This window comes from Prunus avium, chromosome 1, assembly GCF_965620075.1.
Source record: "Prunus avium chromosome 1, drPruAviu1.hap1.1, whole genome shotgun sequence".
Lineage (NCBI taxonomy): Eukaryota > Viridiplantae > Streptophyta > Magnoliopsida > Rosales > Rosaceae > Prunus > Prunus avium.
In genome coordinates this window covers 47727113-47747763 of record NC_142284.1, presented here as the reverse complement: position 1 = coordinate 47747763, position 20651 = coordinate 47727113, and the positions used below count along the sequence as shown (strand labels likewise).

General features: G+C 37.2%; 1 protein-coding gene across 2 annotated transcripts; it reads left to right on the top strand.

Annotated features, from left to right (window-relative positions):
• Window positions 1–14785: 14785 nt before the first annotated feature.
• LOC110767295 (HAD-superfamily hydrolase, subfamily IG, 5'-nucleotidase) lies at window positions 14786–20063 on the top strand. Of its 2 annotated transcripts, XM_021970810.2 has the most exons (18): window positions 15265–15320; window positions 15583–15667; window positions 16045–16367; window positions 16582–16659; window positions 16803–17023; window positions 17098–17190; window positions 17289–17372; window positions 17524–17640; window positions 17960–18065; window positions 18160–18219; window positions 18414–18467; window positions 18615–18672; window positions 18817–18893; window positions 18993–19063; window positions 19167–19227; window positions 19333–19392; window positions 19521–19583; window positions 19739–20063. In XM_021970810.2, exons 3-18 carry the CDS (start codon window positions 16074–16076, stop codon window positions 19859–19861), a joined length of 1620 nt encoding a protein of 539 aa, XP_021826502.1. In that variant the 5' UTR covers window positions 15265–15320; window positions 15583–15667; window positions 16045–16073; the 3' UTR covers window positions 19862–20063. The 2 variants fall into 2 exon arrangements, with proteins under 2 accessions (XP_021826494.1, XP_021826502.1); XM_021970802.2 differs by lacking the exon at window positions 15583–15667 and having other exon boundaries at window positions 14786–15320.
• Window positions 20064–20651: the final 588 nt, after the last annotated feature.

Below are 20651 nucleotides of genomic sequence, written 5' to 3'. Positions count from 1 at the left end.
TTCCTCGCTCAGCGCGGCACACTCACGTGTCCTCGCCAGTAATCGCATGCCCAAATTGGTAGCCGAGACCGCATGGAGCACAGATAAAGTGTGGGACTCCTCCACTGCCACCTTGTCCGACCGCTGTGCCACATGCAGATGATCTGCCGGTGTGAGTATACTACTAATCATGCCACCCAGTAGCACTGCTCTGTTCGGCATTGCCTCAACAAAGTTCGGTATTGCCTCAGCAAAGTTTGAGGCCGTGCCGTGATGATATGTGGAGTTTGGGAAGACAGGAGTTGGAGAAGCCCTTGTCTGGGTATTCGGTGGTGCAAGTGAGAGCTCAAGGTTGAGATCATCAAGGTGAGTGCATGAGGATGCCATTTGTTTTGCTTCTGAATTTTTTTGATGTTTTTCCTTGAGTTTGCAGGAAGAAATGCTGGGTATCATCCGCTTGCAGAGGTGTGCTTTAAATAGACATATGCTGATGAAGGAGTCGACACCCTTTCGGATTTCCCGGGCATGCTCGACCTAATCGCTTCAAGGGGGAGCACCTTTACTTTACTTTACTTTTTTTTTTTCCTCCGTGTTTTCTGGTGTTTTATATTTTTGCCCGTTACTTTCATTTTCTAGAGTTTTGTGTTTCTGCTTTTTCCTTTCGGCTATCATCTTTATTTTATTTTAGTTAGGGAACTGTGCTTTCTTTTCCGTTTGTCGTCTTCGTTTGATTTAAGTTTGGGAGATGCGCTTTCTTTTCCGTTTTCTTTTTCCTTCTGCAACTTTACTATTTTATTTCCGAAACAAAATAACCAAAAATAAAAACAACCAAAATAAAATAAAAACAACAATTAGCAGTAGAAATCATTTCTTCTCGGTGCTTGGTGTCTCAACCATTGGAGCTTTGAGTTTGGCCCTCTGGCTGTCCTCTTCCGGGGCTTCACGCACAGCTTCTTGGGGCTCATCACTTGAGCTCCCAAAGATCGCAATCTTAGCTTGAGCGTAACTACTCTCGCGATCTGCTTGTTTGTGTTTACCCGATCGGTCTAGGTCCTCTAGCTGCTTTCGCATGTCGCGAGAGTACAACTCTACCATTTTTGATAGGTTTTTATTCTCGTCCCGCAATACTTCTAGCTGGTGTCGATTCACCTCCACTATCCTTGCCCTATCCCTTTTCAAGCTTTTTATAGCACTCTGACACTCTTCAACCATACTTCGCTCCGCCGCCAACTGACCCTTTAGCACCTCTACCTCATGGGACTTCGCAAGTAGGCGATGACCCAAACTTGCGATTGTTGCCGTACTCTGCACGCTCAGTGCCAGGGCATCGCTCACGACCCGGTTGTCATCCCTTGTCCCCAGCACACGTATATCTTTAGGAGTCACTAAATTTCTAGCCACTCCAATGGCAACATCGTTGTCCAGGAGTATTGAGTCAGTTACTGTCACAGGCCCCCGTGCGGAAGCAAAGTAGGGCATCCATACTGGTGCCGCTGCTTGGCCTCGTGTCTGAGTCGGTGGAGCTAGGTTGAGATCCAACGAAAAAGGGTAGGAAGAGGCCATTTGATTTCTCACTCTTTGTTCTTCTTTCTTTTCTGTTTTGTGTGTTTCTGAGTTTGTGTTTTTCACCCGTTCTTTTTACCTTTTTATAGACTTAGTCTGCTAAACCCTAGCCGCTGCGGTTCTGGGTTATGTGCGGCCCTTACGGCTTATCTCTATATATCGCCGCACCCATTTCCCAACCTCCCCTTAATTGCATTTTCACCTTTTACAACCTTCAAAGTGAAAAAGTCGTCCCGCTTCACCCAAGAGGCCAGTAATTCAGGCTTGGGGTATGTGAAAGCGGCCTCTGCGCGCCGACACGTCCCTAACTCCTTTTGCCTGTCACTTCCTAGGAACCGAGGCAGCAGGGACCACACTCTTTCTTTTCATAAAAATAAAATAAAAATAAAAATAAAACAAACGTGTGGGCTTCGGATTTCATTGCGGGTCGGGTTTTCACCGTTGTTAGGTTTCAAAGTGTGTTAACTTCTTTTGGGTTGGGTTTTCAATTATTTGGGTTTTGGTTTGTGTAAGACTATTTGTTTAGAGCTTTCTATTTCGAGTGTTTTACTGTTTTTTTTATTTTTATTTTTATTTTAAATTTAATTTTTATAATTTTTATTTTGTAATTATTTTCTTTTATTTTATTTTTGTATTTTGTTATTTTTATTTGCTTTAATACCTTCATTTGTTGTTATGACATTGCTTGTGGCTAATTTTTAAACATTGAGGACAATGTTCATTTCTAGGTTTGGGGGTATTGGAGTTTAGCATGTAAATTTGGTTTTTCCTTAATTTTAATTTTTTTTTTATTTGCTTGTTTTTATTTTTATTTTATTTTGTTTAAGTCTTGCTTTTATTTTTATTTTGATTTTGATTTTATTTTGATTTTGATTTTATTCACTTTCCGAACACATTTGATGAGATTGTGATAAATGTTTGCATGACTTAAATGAAAATTGAATTTTATTTATTTATTTATTTATTTTCCTTGTAAATTTTTTTTGTAAAAAAAAAAAAAAAATTAATTAATTAATTTGGCATCGTTCTAGCATGATATGTTCGAAACCTTCTTTGCACTTGCCATTTGTTTCATAATTCTCCAATTAAAGGATTTGCATGACCTAAAGAATTGTATCAAGCATAAATTAGACTTATATAACCATATAATGTGAGCTTTTGAGCCTTGTGCTTCATTTCATGAGTGTTATACACATACTCTTATTTTCTTGTCATCAAAGTTGTTGTTTGATCTCATTATTCATTGATTTGGTTGAACACTTAAAAGTCATTCATTCTTTTGCAATTTGATTTCATGACATTTAAGAAATGATATTAAGGCCCTCTTTGGATCGTTTGTGCCTTTCAAGCTAACCTTATGCATGCTTAAGCATGATTTTCCATTGTTAACCATTTTGAGCCTACATGTAAACCTTTTCTTTCATTTTACCAATTATATTTCCTCACCTTAGCCCGAAAAACAAATATTTACCTTTCTAAGGAACTCATGAGCTCTAATTCGGATGTGTTTTTCATGCTAAGTTTGGGAAGGGATATTACATAAAGAAAAAAAAAAAAAAAAAAAAAGAAGAAGAGAAATTCACACAATTGGTGAAAGAAAAGAAAAAAAAAAAAAATGTTGTGATTAAGTGGTGGTTGATTGAAAATTCATTTTTGGGCCTTCAAAAATAATTGTTGTTTGGAAAGAAGTGTGAATCAATGTAAATGAAGGTATAAGGAGTTTTGATCATGTAAAAGAAAAAATCTAATCGTGATGATTCGAAGTCTTGTAAACTATTATTTTATGCTCTTACATTTTGAGTTCCTTGGACTTTGTATTATCCATACCTTTCATTTCTTACTCACCTTACACCCTTGGCCCCATTACAACCTATAATAAAGACCTAAATTGATCTTAAATGTCATATGGTTGAATTGCATGCATTTTCTTACTTTTAAGTGTTTGGCATCCTTCTTGAGATCATATTAATGCAAGTTCTTCATCTTCCTATTTTGAGTTAACTCCTTTATGATTTAACTCTAATCTCATGTTTATAACTGAGTGTTGCATTGTAGCCCTCTTCTGAGTAATTCATTTGTGAGAGGACAACTTTGGTGAGATTTGAAGTTGCATTTGTGCTTGGTATGATTTTTGAAATTGTGTGAAAACTAAGATTGGGGAATTTGTTGCATTTGGCTATCACACTACTACACTTTGAGCATGTTGTGTTTTGAACTTTGCCGCCTTGTAAATAATATCTAAAATTGAGCTTTTATTGTTAAAACTTTTGAGTTATGTGCATGAGTCATCTCTCTTCAGAAAATGTTCGGAAAGATTGTTTTGAGTTTACTTTTTACATTTTTTATTTATTTATTTATTTATTTTGGTTTTGTAATTATTTTTATTTTGGATTTTGTGTTTATTTTATTTTGCTTAAAGACTAACAAATCTAATAAGTTTTCTAACCACCTTGTTTTGTAGAGTTAGTAAAACGTTTGTGGGTATCGTTTCTGTTAAACCCTCAGGAGACACAACTCCTCCTACTAGGGATGCCTAGAGGTTTAAAGGCTTGTTGCATACGCTCAATGCAATCGAGTTACCTACGAAAGTGGTCTAGTTAACTTCTTGTTTTGTTTTTAACTTTGTTTTGTGTTGTTTTGCTCGAGGACTAGCAAAATCTAGGTTTGGGGGTATTTGATCGGTTCATAATTGTATATCATTTTGTACCCTTCTAGCTTATGATTTGGTTATGTTATTGAGTTAAACTTGTGCTTTTAATTCATTTTCTATTTTGATAAGTCCATAATTTCATACACTTGCATGCCTTCTTTACTTAGTGATTTTGCTTAGTTTCTCTTTATTTTGAGTCACTTACCTATGTTTGTGTATTTTGTAGGTTAAGATAGCAAGAGATAACATTTGATGCAATCCATGCATGTTAAGGGCTGATTGGCATATGAGGAATATGAGCTTAAAGACAAACACATTTTGGCTACAACCCCTTTCCAGCCCAATTTCGTAGGTCAACTTCTTGGCCTTGGATCAGCATGCTATGGGGCTCGAATGAGGTGAAGATCTTCATGAAACTTGTTCCAATGGGTGTCTACTACAACATATCCAAATTTCAGCCCAATTGGACATTTGTGGAGTGCTCAGCCTGTCCAACACCCAACCCTGCTCAGGAGGATTTGCAGCTGCCAGCTTTGAGCCTTGTCTCCTCCTTTAAGCCATGTGCCTCACCCATGCTGCAACTGACTTTGGATCCAACATAATGAGTGAAGTGGGGAGGCATTCCAGCTATGAAATTCTAAAGGAGCAAGTTGGTACATGCTGGAGTTATTATAGAGAAAGCATGTGCATGCATGTAAAGCAAAGAAATGAAATGAAGTCAATTCCAGTCTCTGTTCAGCTGCCAACTTGCAAGGCCCAAAACGCACACTTCTACCGCTCCGATGGGAATACTTTCTTCATAGAAGTTGTTCCAATGGGTGTCTAGTATAACATATCCAAATTTGAGCACCATTGGATACGTTTTGAAACCTCTGGCCTTCCTACACCAAGACTGGTTCAGAAAACTCGTTTTTCAGCAACCAAAAGGCAACCACATGGGTTGGCAGCAAAGGCAGCCACAACTGATCACCTTTGAACCCATGTGAAGATGCTTGAGGTGCAGCAGCAAAAGATGAAGGATGGTGTGGAAATCCATCATGATGTTCCTCCCTCTTAGCCCTATAAATAGAGAAGCCTTCAAGCTTCAAATCACACCCCAAGGGGGGGAGCTCTCAAACACTTCTCTAGAGCTCCCTTCCCTTCTCTCCCTCAAATTCTCTTAGTTTCCTTTCAAGTTGTCAATTGTTGTAGTAAAATGAGTTTACTTAATTTTCCTTCAAGTTTTTCTTAGTTTCACTTTACTTTTATTTGTAATGTACATTCTTTCTTAAGTATTCAAGTTTAATTAGTTTCCAAGTTTCAATTATGGTTTTTGTTCTTATTCATTATGCTTATAAGTTAATAGGCTAGTTTGAATGATTGATCACCATTTAGGCTTGCATGTTAGCTATCTTGGTTTGAATTAAGAGTAGACACCATGCTTTAATTCGAATTGAACTATGAATAAGAAGAGTATGTATGGACATTCGACAACAGGGATTAGATACATGCTTGGTTGTTTAAATTGTTCTTCTATGCTTAATGGGTTCCTAATGCTTAGTTTTAGGTTAGACAACAAATGATCAAATTAGGGAATTAGGAACACAAGGTTATGACCAAACACCATGGCTTAATCATACTTTAGCTAGAATCAATCCGTTAATCTAATTGAACTTGGGAACTTATCTACTTGAGTTATTTTCTTTTCTTTCTTTCTTGTTTTATTTATTTTCTTTATTGTTCTTCTGTTTTGTGTAGGAAAACTGAATTGGATTATTCAATCACCAATCCTCGTGGGATCGACCTCGCACTTACATATGCTATACTACCAAACGGCTCGTGCACTTGCGAGTATCACAAGTTGAGGATGCAGCTGAATCTATTTTGGTGCAGCTGAATCGACGCAACAGTAGCTCTTCTCCCTCCCATATTTCACATGTTAGCCATTAATTTTTTCCCCCTAAGATTTCAATTAATATAATAAATAAATGGTATGATCTAATTCTCTGAGTATGATTTTTTTTTTCTGATCTTTTTTTTTTTTTTCATTCGTTTGGGGTTTGGTTCAACTATTGTCTCTCTCTATCTTGCAGCAAAATTTGGAGAGGTTTATCTTGCGGTCTTGTATGTTGGTTCTTTTGTTCTATTCTTGAGCTTTGAGTCTCTAAATCCTTGGATTACTTTCTATTCGAATTTCTTTTTCGTCTTACATGTGTGGATTTCTTAATGTCTTTTACATGACAAAAGATAAACCGAAAGCCAATTACAACCATGAGAAGTTCAAGTTCATTCTCAAACAGTTTAGCATCTAACTGCAGCAAAAAGTATCCATAGCTTCTTAGCACAATTAATAATTAAGATTTTCAAACAATCTCCAGAATATTTAGCGAAAATTGCATGAAGTGTTGGAGTGGAAAAATTTGGAACAGATCCTTGCGTGTTTGGAGATCAACTCAAAACTTTGTTTCCAGACAATGGAAAAAAAAAATTAAATCAGAAAAAATTTCAAACTCAAAACGTGAGAATAAATGAGATTGGAGGAGATGGAGAGATTTTAGCCTACATTTATGTTACCTGGAAAAGTGGTGAGTTTAATATTTTATTTTATTTGTTATGTTATCGAAATAAAATAAATAAATAATAAAATCACATTTAATCTTTGCCCTTGAAAGTACTTGCATTCGAATGCTATAACGCAGTGCAGCAGCAAACGGACTTCGTTTAAGCTTTTCATCGAACACTTAGAGTGCACCTCCCAGGTTGAGTTAAGGTGCAATATGTAGCACCTATAATGACTTTTCCGGTGAGGGTAGTTGCAGCTGCACCTCCTTGCGCCTTAATAGGTCAGTCACTGGCTGCTAGACAATGGGGTAAAAAGGTGGAAATGGTCGTTGGATAATTCGGTTGGTTTGTTTTTAAATTCTATTACACATGTGACTTGACTTAATGTTAATGTTAACGGAGTTAGACGTAGGTGGTAAATTGCAACACGTTATAAAGTTAAGGTGGTTAATAGTATAAATTAAAAGTTCATGTGGTAACTGTGCATGGTGCCTAAAAATTCATGTGGTATTTATATAAATTTTCCTTATATATATTATTTTCATCAATGTACATGAACGAAATTTTGACTCAATAGACTATAAAATTTCATTAAGTGATTAGTTTATAACCGGCACAAGTATTGGTTTGTGGACTTTATAACTTGCCTAAATTGAAGAAAAAAAAATCATATATATAATAACATTTCATTTCATTTTGACTTGGCACAAATACTCTTATTATTTTTGACAGGACCCGACCCAAATTCCACTTTGGAATCCGAGCTGAACCCTGTGCGTGTCCGACACCTGGCAAGTGCCGAGCACAAATGACCAAATTGCCCTTCTAGTCAAATTTCAAAAACAACTAGGGTTTGACTTTTGCTGAAAAACTCAACAGAGTCTCCCTGAAACGGACCAAACCCAAGATTACACCTGTCAAACATGCATATAAAAATATACACCAACTGCCAGCATACAAAAATTTACATACTAACAGTTAGACAAGTGTTTTAGGGCAATATCAGAGCTCTACACAGATTAGATTTCAGGTATAAAATAATTAAATAAAACCCTACTTTGTCAAGGAAGGTGGCGGAAGACAGACTCGGCCCAGTGGTGGCTCACTTTGCACGCTTACTGCCTGGGGGCGTAAAACATTAAAAAGGGTGAGTGGATCAAAAACAAGGTTTTAAAACATAGTATAAGAACATACTAACCCCACTGTAAAAACTGTTATAAAAACTAAATCATTTCTTATATAAATACTCGTACTGGAATTACTGCATTCATATATATATATATATAATCAATCACATACTTGATCAAGCATTAAATCATTGAAAGTATTGAAATCAACTTTTAATCTACCACCAGGTGTACCCATCTATAATTATGTCAATTCCTTTAGTTTCCGTCAATTCCTTATAATCCGTCAATTCCATATAATCCGTCAATTCCATCCTTGTGCCACCGGAGTGACACGTCCTAGCAGACCTCGGGAAACACAAGGTCACCCAAGCCGCAATCCTAGCAGAATTCAGGGGACACTTGGTCGGCCTGATCCGCAATCCTAGCACCACACGGTTCGAGCGTCCCCGAGACTCGTGGGGCTGTGTCAAGCATGCTGACCTACCCGAAGGCAACTGGATGTCCGTCGACATCAATAATACCGAAGGCAACATAATTTATTCCGAAGGCAACCTTATTTTCGAGGCAACATTTGTTATACTGAAGGTAACCTTGGGTACCTATGGTGGCTTAAAATAAATGTATATATATATATAATTCTGAAAAAGATTAAAGTTTATAAAACTACTTATAAAACTATTCCTTAAATCCTGTTGCCATTTAATCTGATAATACCTCAATTCTGACTTTCCAAATCCCTTTTTAAATGTTCCACTAGGCAGCATGTAAATAAACATAAATATTTAAATCTATCAAGTCATGCTAGGAAAGCCGTATTCAGTAAAACTTATTCAAGATCAAATAATGAAATTAAAATGCATAAAACGTTTATAAAACAAACAGTCCACTCACAGATACTCTGAGCTAGCTGGACCATTTGAAGGTCCCTCCTGCGGGTCACCTGGTGCCCGGGTGCCTATTTCGTCCAATTTGGTGGCCGGAGGAGGAAGAACGAGTGGTGAGAAGTTTGAGCAAAAACCAGCCCGTTTTTCTGCAGTTTTCCGGTGAAACTTGCGGCGGCTAACGGCTGGGCTGGGTTGCGGAGGTGGCGGCGATGCTTCCTTGGCCAGTTTGGTGGTTGGAGGTGGTTAGTGGCTGGGTGTTAGTGGCGGTTTGGGGTGTTGGCTGGAGCAAAAGAAAAACAGGGCGGGGGGGGGGGGGTGTTCGGTTCATTTTTACACATGATTTTTCATGTTATTCACCCACTATTTTGAGTTAGTTCTTGACATTTTATAGCTTTTTACTTCCTTTTTGTGTTTTCTTAGATTTTGCCTTGGTTGGGATGAAAATGAGCTAAAAGTGCATTATTAGTTATAAATTCTGTTTTTGTTCATTTTCGTAGGTCAACTTCTTGGCCTGGGATCAACATGCTCTGGTGCTCGGATGAGGTCATGATCTTCATGAGACTTGTTCCAATGGATGTTAACTACAACATATCCAAATTTTAGCTCCATTGGACAAGTATTGCCTATCCAACCAATCCATCATGTTACCACAGTTCTGGAAATCCGGATTTGGCCAGCTTTTACCTCCCTTGTGTCATCTTAACTTCTTGTTACCATAACTCTTGGTAACAAGGAATTACATTTGTAAAATAGATATTTTCTGAGCTTTTGGCATCTTTGTGAAGTCAAAGCTCCATCATGGCAAGGGGACAATGGGCTAAGGCTTTATCAAAGGTGGTAGTTTTATATTAAAAGGTAAAAGCTGGAAAGGAGGAGAGAGGGAGGAGAAGTCAAAATTGCAATCTGATATTGGGAGCCTTTTGATCGTGGGAAATCAGGCTATTCCAGATTCTACACAATTGAGAGCAGATTTTGGAGCTTGGAGCTAGGAGAAAGCCAAGGTGCAGTCAAGAAAAGTGGAGAAGAAGACTTCCACCATTGATGATCTTGAAGCTTTCATCATTTTCTGAAAATCTGTAAACTCTTTCTAATTTCATTTTGAATTTGTGTTTGAAATGATTATGAGGAACTAAACTCCATAGCTAGGGCTTAGGTTGAAGCCCTAAACATGATTACCTTTTTGTTTTGATGCTTGAGTGTATGAATTTCTAGATATTGTTGATGAATTCCAATTCACCAAATTAATCTATCCTTGATGTATGTTCTTCTTTGATTGATCATCTTTGAAAGCATGCTTCTTGAGATTGTTGGGATTATGTGTATCTTCATGTTATCCTAAGCAATAAATGGATGAAGTAAGAATCATCCATGTGAATTGGTTTCTTGAATACCTAATGTAAACACCATGCTATTAGGATTCTTGTGATGTTCATATTCTCTTTGAACTTAATGGGTTCTCCTTGTAATTGAATCAAAGTACGAACCATACCTAGGTTCGGTTATGGGGAGGGCACAAGTATTGTAGCACGAACCATGCACTTTACGTATATTAGAGAGAATCAATGCGTCTTGAGCCACGACCCATGGCCTTGATTGCGAACATTTTCATCAACACGTTTAGAGTTCATCACTTGAGTATTCATGAACTTGGGTAGAATTGTTTAGGGTGGATTCCGAAACCCTAGTGTTTGTTACTTTTTAATTCCACTCTTTGATATTTCATCTCTGCCTTTCTCATTTAAATTCAAAGTCCATTTACTTTCATGCAATAGAAATAGGTCACTTGAAACAAATCAAAACCCCCCCCAATGTGTGTGTGAGTTGTGTGTTTGATACGTGGTGTGTCTTTGATACTGAATTTTATTTGTTTCCGTAATTGTTTTGGACTTTTGGTCCGCGCTGTGTTCTTGCATTTTCTGTTCTGAATCCAACCGTATAAAGAACGTGAATTTTCGACGTACGGTTGGAAAGTTATAGGCAAAACACTGGACAGAGGTCGAAATTGAAAAACAGAGAAACGAATCTGCCCAAAAACGACCGGTCGTTACTGTTCACGACCGGTCGTTACTGTTCACTGTTCGCGGCACTGTTCATGTCAATGTTCACTGTTCACGGCACTGTTCACAGGTGATAAACATGTGATAAAATGGCGATAGAAAGTGCTGTTTGTGTTTTTCTCTAGTTTTCTTGTGTTGTTCCATTTCTTTTACACTTCTTTACTCATTTCTAGTTTCCCTCTTTCATTTGTGCATTTGTGGTGTGTTAAATAAGTGTTCTTTATGTACTCAAATTAGAACTTATAGGAAGCCGACAAGTTCTTCGTGGGATCGACCCCGTACTTACATAATCTATACTTCGATAGATTCGTGCACTTGCGGGTATTTTTAATTGGTTGTTTGCACATTAATTTGTGTCCTCTTAGGAATGCAACAGGGGGGAGGCGAAGTTTCGCGAAGAAAAAGAAGAGGAAGTGAGGAGAGACATAATCAGATTTTTAAATCTGATTTTTGAAATTTACAATTTTGCACTTCTTGTGTAATTTGCTCGTAACTTCTTCGTTACAAGTATGATTCGAGTCCACTACGTGTCTACGGACTCGTTTTGTTGCGCTCTATGCAACGGTATAATCGGATTTCCCAAATTCTTTTTCGGTCAAAAGGTCAACTTAAAACCAAATAAAATAATCCAAGGGGTAAATGAGTCTTCTCCTCTATTAAATTAATAGTTAAATATTAATTAAGGTTTGGGTTGTTACAATTTTCATCTAAATTTATGGTAAATTAAATCCATTTCATAGATTACCTTCACTCTCATCTATCTTATTTTAGTCCAAATTTCTCATCCCAACCTCTTTATTTGATTTATCAAGCCTCCAACTCTCATGGATTCTCTAATCTCCATCGTATTATTTAGCATTTCCCTAATACTTTTATTGATTTTGGGGCTATGGCTTCGTTAGGGGGGTATTTCATCATCGACAAAAGACGTCTTATGGTCTTTAGAGCACTCCAACCCATTTGTCATGGCAAAAGGCAAGGGAAAGGCAAGGGCTGTTACTATTCATATGAATAGTGGCAGCTCTTACAAAAGGCTTGTGGTGTTTCCACTCATTGCCATAGCAGCGTAAGGGTAACCACTATTCACGTGAGATAAGAAGAGATGAATTTGTATAAAGTTTTGGTGTCGGAAGTGAAGAATATGACTAAGTATTTATTTATAAAAAAATTCTGAAAATTATAGTATTTTTTTAGATTTTTTAAAGATTTTTTTTTCGTTGTTGACGTCAGCAAACCTAGGCAACAACCCATGCTATTCTTGCATTTGGGCTTGCCCAGGCTTATGGAGCCCACCAACTGCCCTAGCTACAATTGCCCGCTGGAAACTACTTCTTAGGCCTAGACCCCCCTTGCCCGGGCTAGGGGGGATCCGTTAGAACTGCTCTTACATTCCTAATGGGACAATACTTGCCAAGTATTTAGACTCAGCGAAAGACATGGCATTGATAAATTATGTGCCCGTTTGGCATTGCTTATTTGGAGTTATAAGTGATTTTAAAAAAATTTTGCTAAGCACAACTCGTTTGGTAAACTATGAGAAAATCACTTATTGTTAAAAATTGATGTGAGAGAAAGCTATAAGTAAAAGCAGTTAATGAGATGTTTTCATTCTCTGATTATGCAGGAATCAGTTTTGAAGAGGCGCTGGGTTTAATGATTATGCAGCAATCATTTTCTGATTATGCGTGAATTAATACCAACAACACTTTTAACAAAAAGTTTACCAAACGCCAAACTGCTTTATCTCACAGCTGATTTATCTTACAGCAAATTTGACAGTGATGATTTCCAAACATGTTTTAGGGCTCGTTTGGGACTGCTTCTCTAGGAGGCACTTTTACTTATAAGCGCTTCTACCAAAAGTGCTTTTATTATAAAGATGTTGAAATTTTTATAAGAAATCGAAGTGTTTCTTGGAAAAGCACTTGGGAGTGCTTCCTGAAGAAGCACATGGCAGGTGCTTCTCCAGAAAGCGCTTCTATGGCCCAAAAGCGCTTCTAAACTTTTCTGCCAAACGCTGTCAGAAGCGCTTTTGGTTGTCAGAAAGCGGTTTTAATTGTTCCAGAAGCACTCCCAAACGGGCCCTTAGTCTAATGCGAATGACATTATTGCTTGCTTGGCTAACGGTGGATTGTCAACTCCCCAACAAGCAAAGAGTATGATGGATACTAAATTTCGAATATGCAAAATTATAAGTTACGATGACGAAAAATACAATTATAAATTTTCGGATGTTTGAAATAAGAAGATTATCGAGAGCAAAGAAGTCATCTTCAAAGAGGTAATATATAGTTTAGGACAAACTACATAAAACCCCATAAATTATAGGGTCATTTTCAGGTTCATATCTAATTTTAGAGACATTTACGAGTACATACTCAAACTCTCGGAAAACCATACAATTTACCTCATCTGTTAGCCAAATTGTTTGTTAATTTGTTAAATGTTGATGTGGCATTTGTGGGACCGATTTTTTAATTGACGTGGACTCCACATAAGGAATTAAAAAAATAATAATAATAAAAACACTAAAATTAAAGAAAGAGTAATGCTATTTGGACAAACAACATTGACCACTTTAGCTGACCACCTTATGTGACAATTGATGTATCATGCAAAGTCAATTAATGAATGTCGCCATGTCAATTAAAAAAATAAATTAAAAAACCCTAGCATTCCTAGTAAGTGGTCTCATGACAATATTCATTAATTGACATGGCATGACACATCAGTTGCCACATAAGGTAGTTAGCTAAGGTGGTCAATGTTGTGTGTCTAAATAGCATTACTCTTAAAGAAAAAACAATTGACGTGGAACCCACTCTCTTTGTCTCTCTCTCTTTCCTCGTCTTTTTCTCTCTTTTCTCGTCATTAAAATTAAAAGGCCCAGAGAAAAGAAAGAAAGAAAGCAAGAGAATCTCTTAGAGAGAAAATGATTTTAGAATGTAGACAGAGAGACGCAGGGAAAGGCTGAGATTCTTCACTTCCAAAGCAATGAAATTGATTTCATTTCTCAACACCCAAAAAAAGTACTGATCACACAATCAAAACTCAAAAATAAATAAATATATGCAGCATATATATATATATATATATATATCCGCATAAGAGAATTTCTGTATATATATACATATAGACGGCATAGGCAGGGAGGGATGGAATCTGGTGAGGCGGAGGAGGACCATAAAAGTAATGGTGGAGGAAAGCTCAATGAATCCACAAAGAGAAAGAAAAAAAAAAGGTCGTTCGTCCGGTGTGTGTACGCATCGTCATGGATTGGATTTGGAGTTGGAGATGGAGGAATGCTCTCCTCTCTCTCTCTCTCTCTCTCTCTCTCTCTCTTCTCTTTTCTTCTTTCTTTCTAGTTTTGAATTTTGGAACGAATTTGTGTTTTCTATTATACCCAATAAAAACAAACCCAGATCGTGCGTACCGGGGATCTAGGTTGTGGTGTGCCGGAGGGTGGCTCGGGGAAGGGGAGAAAGAGAGATAGGGCGGCTGGAGTTCCAAGAAGACAGGGGGAGGGTTGGTTTGGTTTTACTGGATCAGAGCTCTTTGGGGTGGGGGGGGGGGAATTGTAGGATTTTCGAGAGTTTGAATATGTACTCGTAAATGTCTCTAAAATTGAGTATAAACTTGAAAATGACCCTATAGTTTAAGGGGTTTTATTAAACAATTGGTTGGTTGTAGTTTGAGAAATACTTGGACCGATATATCCTAATTACTCCCTCCTTAGGCAAAATAGGCAATACATTTAGTCAAAATAATTGCCTAAACTATTGTGTTCTTATCGGTCTCAATTTTTCCTTCTAACTTTATAGTCGCGGAATTTGGGCACCAAATAACTTGACAGTATATGCGCCGTGGAAGGTGCCTCGGAATTACGAGTATTCTTTTATAGAAAAAAGAAAAACAACAAAAAGGAACAATTTTGGATAAATAAAAAAGATTAAAATAATGGAAAAGAACATTATCTATCTCACTCCCTTTTTCTCTGTGTGTGTGTCTCTCTCTCTCCACCCCAATATTACGTGGCACAGCATCTTAACCCATGAACAACTTCCCACCACTCCACCACCACCGTTTCACATCCCTGAAACGGAAACAACCAAACTCATCAGCTCTCTCACTCAGCGTCGGTCCGTCCCAAGGAATTTAATTCCCTTCTTTCTTCTTCACTTCCCAATGTAGTGGGCGAATAATAATCCCAACTTCCATATGTTCCTTGCTCCAACAATTCCACTGCAATTTCCTAATCCCATCGCCATTGGCATCTCCCCTAATATTCCTGAATCCGATTCTCTCTCACTCCATCCTCATCGTCTCCCCAAATGCCTATTTAAATCAATCATGCGAATCCCCAAGAAACCCGCTTCCTTCTGCCTCGCTTTGTTTTCACCTGACCTCTCCACTTCCCCTTCCTCTCTATCTCCCCCCTTTCGCTTCACTTCCGCCATTCTCAGGAAATCAGATCGCTCCCGCTCTCCCGGAAAAAGAAAAGGCATTCATACCGTAGGTTCGTGTTTGCTCATGTCCTCTTTTTCCTTTTTCTTTCTCGTTTCGTTTTGAGCTGAACCAGTTGTGTAACTGATAAGTGTGGATTTGAGGTGTGGTTAAGCTCGTGGTTGATTGTTGTTTTTTGCTTCTTAGTTGTCGACGTGAATTTTTTTTGGGAGTTAGTAGTAGGTAGATAGGGTTCTAAGTGCTGGGTTGTGTTGTATGGGGGGTATGTACTGAGAGCACAGAGCTTTTCTTTAATTGAGAAATTGGATTTTTAGGTGTCTCTTGGAGCGTAGCTTGGAGGATTCTTAGAGTTGGAACTTAGCCTGGTGCACTGTACTGCTCTTTTGTTTGGCACTTCAGGTAAGATGTCTGGGTTCTTTGAATATAGGAAATAGGGTCTATTCTTTTTCTTCTTTATCTTCATTTTCTGTAAGAAATAAAACGACTTTTAGTTTGGGAAGTTTTCAAAAAAGGTCAAGTAAAGAACGAGGGATAATGGGGACTTACCTTTACTTTGATTCTTGAACACACAACAGCTTTGTGAAATATCGCAACTGCCCCTTTCATTCACAGTGTTTGCATGTCTATGATGTTTTATGTATGACGCTTTCTAAATAAGTACAGTATTTAGTCATAATCTATAATATATTAGTACCTCATTTAGTTAAATGCAAATATGATCATTCTCAGTCACCATTAGAAGCTCTAAATTTTGCTGTACTGCTAAACTCTGTCAGGAGGTAGTCAATTGCATGCCAGCTATTCAATGGAAAAAGGCTACGAGACTGCTGTAGGAGGTGACAACTCTTCACCTTTTTCACATATGGGTTCAACTGATGGTGGTCAACAGCCATGTGTATGGTCATCTCCCCAAGGAGGATGTAAAATTGACATAAGAAAGCAGATCTTCTGCAACAGATCGTTGAATATGAAGAATATTCTTGCAGTAGGGTTTGATATGGATTACACATTGGCACAATACAAGCCAGAAACCTTTGAGTCTCTTGCATATGATGGAACTGTCCGGAAATTGGTGTATGATTTAGGATACCCACGTGAGGTTTGTCTGTTTTATCATATGTTCCTTCCGTTTCAGGAAGAAATTGATGTTGCTGACATTTAACATATTCAATCATTTTGGTTTCATATTTCAAATAACCTAGTATGCTTTCTTTGTTATGCGCAATTTTTTTAAACACTTAGCAAACTTTTTTTACTACCTTGTAGAATGAGCAATACCTAGTATGCTGATTAATAATAATTACCTGATATAGTTGCTGGATTGGTCCTTTGATTGGACATATATGGTCAGAGGCTTGGTTCTGGATAAGAAGAGAGGAAACATCTTGAAGGTGATCCGGTTGATTTAATTTTTTTTGTTTGCAGATTATGTGTTTTGATGTTTGTTTTTTGTCAGTCTAAGTTAGGTTGGATTTCTGTTCTTTCTTGCTTACATGAATCTATGCATGAAATACTTGTAATTATGGTTGTGCAGATGGATCGGCATAAGTATGTGAAAGTTGCCTACCATGGATTCAAAGAGTTGTCCAAGGAAGATAAAGTTGGCACCTATGGAAATACATTAATACGGGATTCCTTTGATGAGCCTGATTATGCTCTCATTGATACCCTCTTTTCTCTAGCTGAAGCTTACCTATTTGCTCAATTGGTAGACTTTAAAGACAAAAATCTGGAAAAAATTGCAAAGGGTGCCGAGTAAGAATACGACTTGCTATATGGATGATAAACTTCTGCTATATCAATATTTATTCTGTTCTTTTCCTTTTCAGTTACTCTGTTATGTATAAGGATGTTCGAGCTGCAGTTGATTTGTGCCACCGTGATGGAACTTTAAAGCAAATGGTAGCAAAAGACCCTAAAAGGTAAGGATAAACATTGTATATTAGTTTCACATAATACAAATCTATCCATAGTTGAAAGTAAAACAATCTTCCCTGGTCTGCATGCTTATTGATACAAGGTATATTAATGAAGATACAACCATAGTTCCCATGCTCAAAATGCTGAGAGATTCTGGCCGTGCTACATTCTTGGTGACAAACAGGTATTTTTGCTTCTTTTAAGTTTCAATTTTGTGCGCTATTTTTAAAAGAAAAAGTTTCAATTTTGTTTAATTTAATTTGGAAATATTTTGTATGTTATTGCGGATAATTGGTAATCACACTTATTTATTTTTTCAAAATTACTTCTTACAGTTTATGGGACTACACAAACATAGTAATGAATTTCCTCTGTGGGTCACGCGCATTGGATGGTAGTAGAAAATGCAATTTCGACTGGCTTCAATACTTTGATGTTGTCATCACTGGCAGGTCATGTTTTTTCCTTTTCCTCAAATCTTACTTTGTTATTGTTCTTTAGCACTATATTACCATTCAATTTATTAAGTCTTCAATTGAAGAATGCTATTGTAGATTTCAGTTGCCATACCCTTTGACATACTATAGCTTTTTTTATTTATGTTGTTTATTGTTGTGTTCATAATTATTTAAATCATGGTCCTCCACTTCGTCCCATCCTAGGCCATTTCAATTTTCACTTCCACACTGATATAAGTTACTATATAGAGTTTAGCATCTATATCATAGTTACTGTCATTATACTAACCATTGAAAGCTGTTGCCTATACAGTGCAAAGCCAAGCTTCTTCCATGAAGGTAATCGTGCTAATCTGTTTGAGGTTGAACATGAGTCCGGGATGCTACTTAATACTGATAATGGTTCTCCTATGGCTCAGGTTGGTATGCTAGTTTTGTTAGTTCATGACTAGCACATTATGTATTCCCTTGTTTTATCTAGTTTTAATAATTAATTTATATTTTTATAAAAAGGTTGGAAGTTCTTCACCTAGATTATCATTGAAGGGAGATAAGGCTTGTAGAGTTTTTCAGGTACTCTTCTAAATATATCTAGTGCATCATAGAACCATATTAAGAGCTTTATCTGAATTGCTTTAAATGAATTCACTACCATCTTTGTCTTCTATATACAAGTATTCCATTTTATTTTATTTTTTGCTAATTAATTACTTTGCTACTTTAGTTTTTTTTAAATCTGAGTAATGATGCCATTGGCCTTGTTTCAGGGAGGCAGTGTTGGCCATCTTCATAAACTGCTTTCAATTGAGTCAAGTTCACAGGTGAACTATTCTCTCCTGAAGCTGTGGTGAATTTCATTCTAGATAGTTGGTTGACATTTTCTTTTGCTTTGATTATTGAGATCAATGCTGTGTCGTCCCATTTTGAAGTTGGATGCTGGGGTCTAATACCTTGCACATTTTTAGTAGGTTCTCTATGTTGGTGATCATATATATGGAGATATTTTGCGCAGCAAAAAGGTTCTTGGTATTAAATCTTCTAATTTCCCTTCTTTTTGATATTCAGTTGTCTTATGTGTCAACTTTTTTGACAATGTATATTTTCTCTTTCTTTTATTTTCTTTCTCCTAATCTGATTGTCTTTGTCCTCTTTTTTTGTCTTTATGAGCAGGGTGGAGAACAATGCTTGTTGTTCCAGAGCTAGAGAGGGAGGTTGAACTCCTATGGGAATTGAGAGATACACGCAAGGTCTTTTTTAAACTTCTTGTTAAACTGCTTTAATTATGGGAGGTTTCATAAGCAACAAGCGTTAGTAGAATGTAACTTGCATGCAATGGTTTCATACAGCAACTTCGAAAGTTGAGGAATGAACGCGATCTCATTGAAGACAAAATACATCATTTAAAGTGGTCTCTGAAGTCAGTATCTATCTAGATGGCCATATTGCTTTTCTTTTTCCTTTTTTTCCTTTTTTTCCTTTTTGGGGAAATATTCACACAGAAGTGAGGTTGGTTTGTTCAGATTTGAAGATACCAGTGCCGATGAGAAGCAAAAACTATCTTCTGAATACAATGCTTTGGAGGTTAGGCTGTTAACCTGTGAAGCTAAATTTATTTCAGCCACTTAAATATGTGCTTAACTGTTGTGGCTCTTGTATTAATTATTCCTTAATGGTTTAATTTTATAGTCTGAAAGAGATGGAGTTCGGATCACTCATCAAGATGCACAACGAGAATGTCACAAAATGGTAGTGATTCTCTTGTACAACACGAACCATGCTTCCTAGTTCCTGGGCTTTAGTCCAGTGTCATGTAAATTCTGTTGAATTTGGTATCAAGAATTTTGAATTTTTAGTTTGCTTGCCTATAACTGCAGTTTCACAAGATTTGGGGACAACTCATGAAGACTGGTTATCAGAACTCTCGCTTTGCTCATCAGGTGAGGTGTAACCTTGCCTTTGCATTATGCGAAATGAAAAACGTTGAACATTGACTTTTTAAAAATCGATAAATTCCTTTTAACTTTCATCCCTTCTCATCAATTGGATTTCATTTTTGGAATATTGCTCTCAATCTTGGCTTTTCGTAATGCAGGTCGAGAGATTTGCCTGCCTTTATACTAGCCAAGTTTCCAACTTGAGCCTCTACTCCCCAGACAAATACTACAGACCCAGTGAAGATTACATGCCCCATGAATTCGATATTATTCCCTTGTGAAACATTTTGAGAAGAAGAAGAAGAGGCAAGCATTTTAGGGAGGAGCATAGTTAGTTGTTTGGCTTTGGGAAGCATCAAAACAGAGCTTGTACAAAGCTTATTTCCCCCCATAAATGATTTGCTTCAATAGAATAACTGTAAATCAAGTGCTTAAGCAATGTACTTTCATTGCCCCTAAAGTGGTACAAACTATTTTCGACTATTAAGGTGGTGATTGCTATGGATGCCTAGTTTCTTGCGTGTTACAACTAATGGTGTGTTTACTAATCAGGAATTAAATTCCGCATATGGAGGTTTTCTGCGTTTATTTCACATCAAGGAATTGAAAAGTAAGTGGGGCCACACAAAATTAGGAATTGAATTCCTGATTTGGGAGGAATTCAATTCCTGAGTGGGAGGTGGTATTCTAATTCTTGAATAATGAACTCATTAGGAATTCATCTCTTTTACCCATTATATCCTCACACAATATTCAAAATTTCAAATGTGTCATCTACTTTAACCCATCAACGAGGACATTTGAGTAATTAGCATCACTCATATCTCAATTCCATATAATTAAGTAAACAACTTCAATAGGAATATGGAATCTAACTCCCCTCTATCCATATGGTTTTTTTTTTTTTTGTTCGAAACACACTTTCATAGAAAGGGAAAAGAGAGCACAAAACAACAGCCACACAAACAGCCCAGACTAAAAAAACAGCAAGACAGCCACAACACAACAGGAGCAAAACTACAAACTCCCGAGCAACTCTTCAGAGCTCCTCCAGCCATGCACCAAAACCGG

Excerpts from the sequence above, each read along its gene's own strand:
- LOC110767295 (XM_021970802.2), top strand. The coding sequence starts at position 15,023 with ATGTTCCTTGCTCCAACAATTCCACTGCAATTTCCTAATCCCATCGCC. Across the intron at positions 17,191-17,288 it reads GTAGCAAAAGACCCTAAAAG|GTATATTAATGAAGATACAA; the intron begins GTAAGGATAAAC and ends TATTGATACAAG. Across the intron at positions 17,373-17,523 it reads ACATTCTTGGTGACAAACAG|TTTATGGGACTACACAAACA; the intron begins GTATTTTTGCTT and ends TACTTCTTACAG.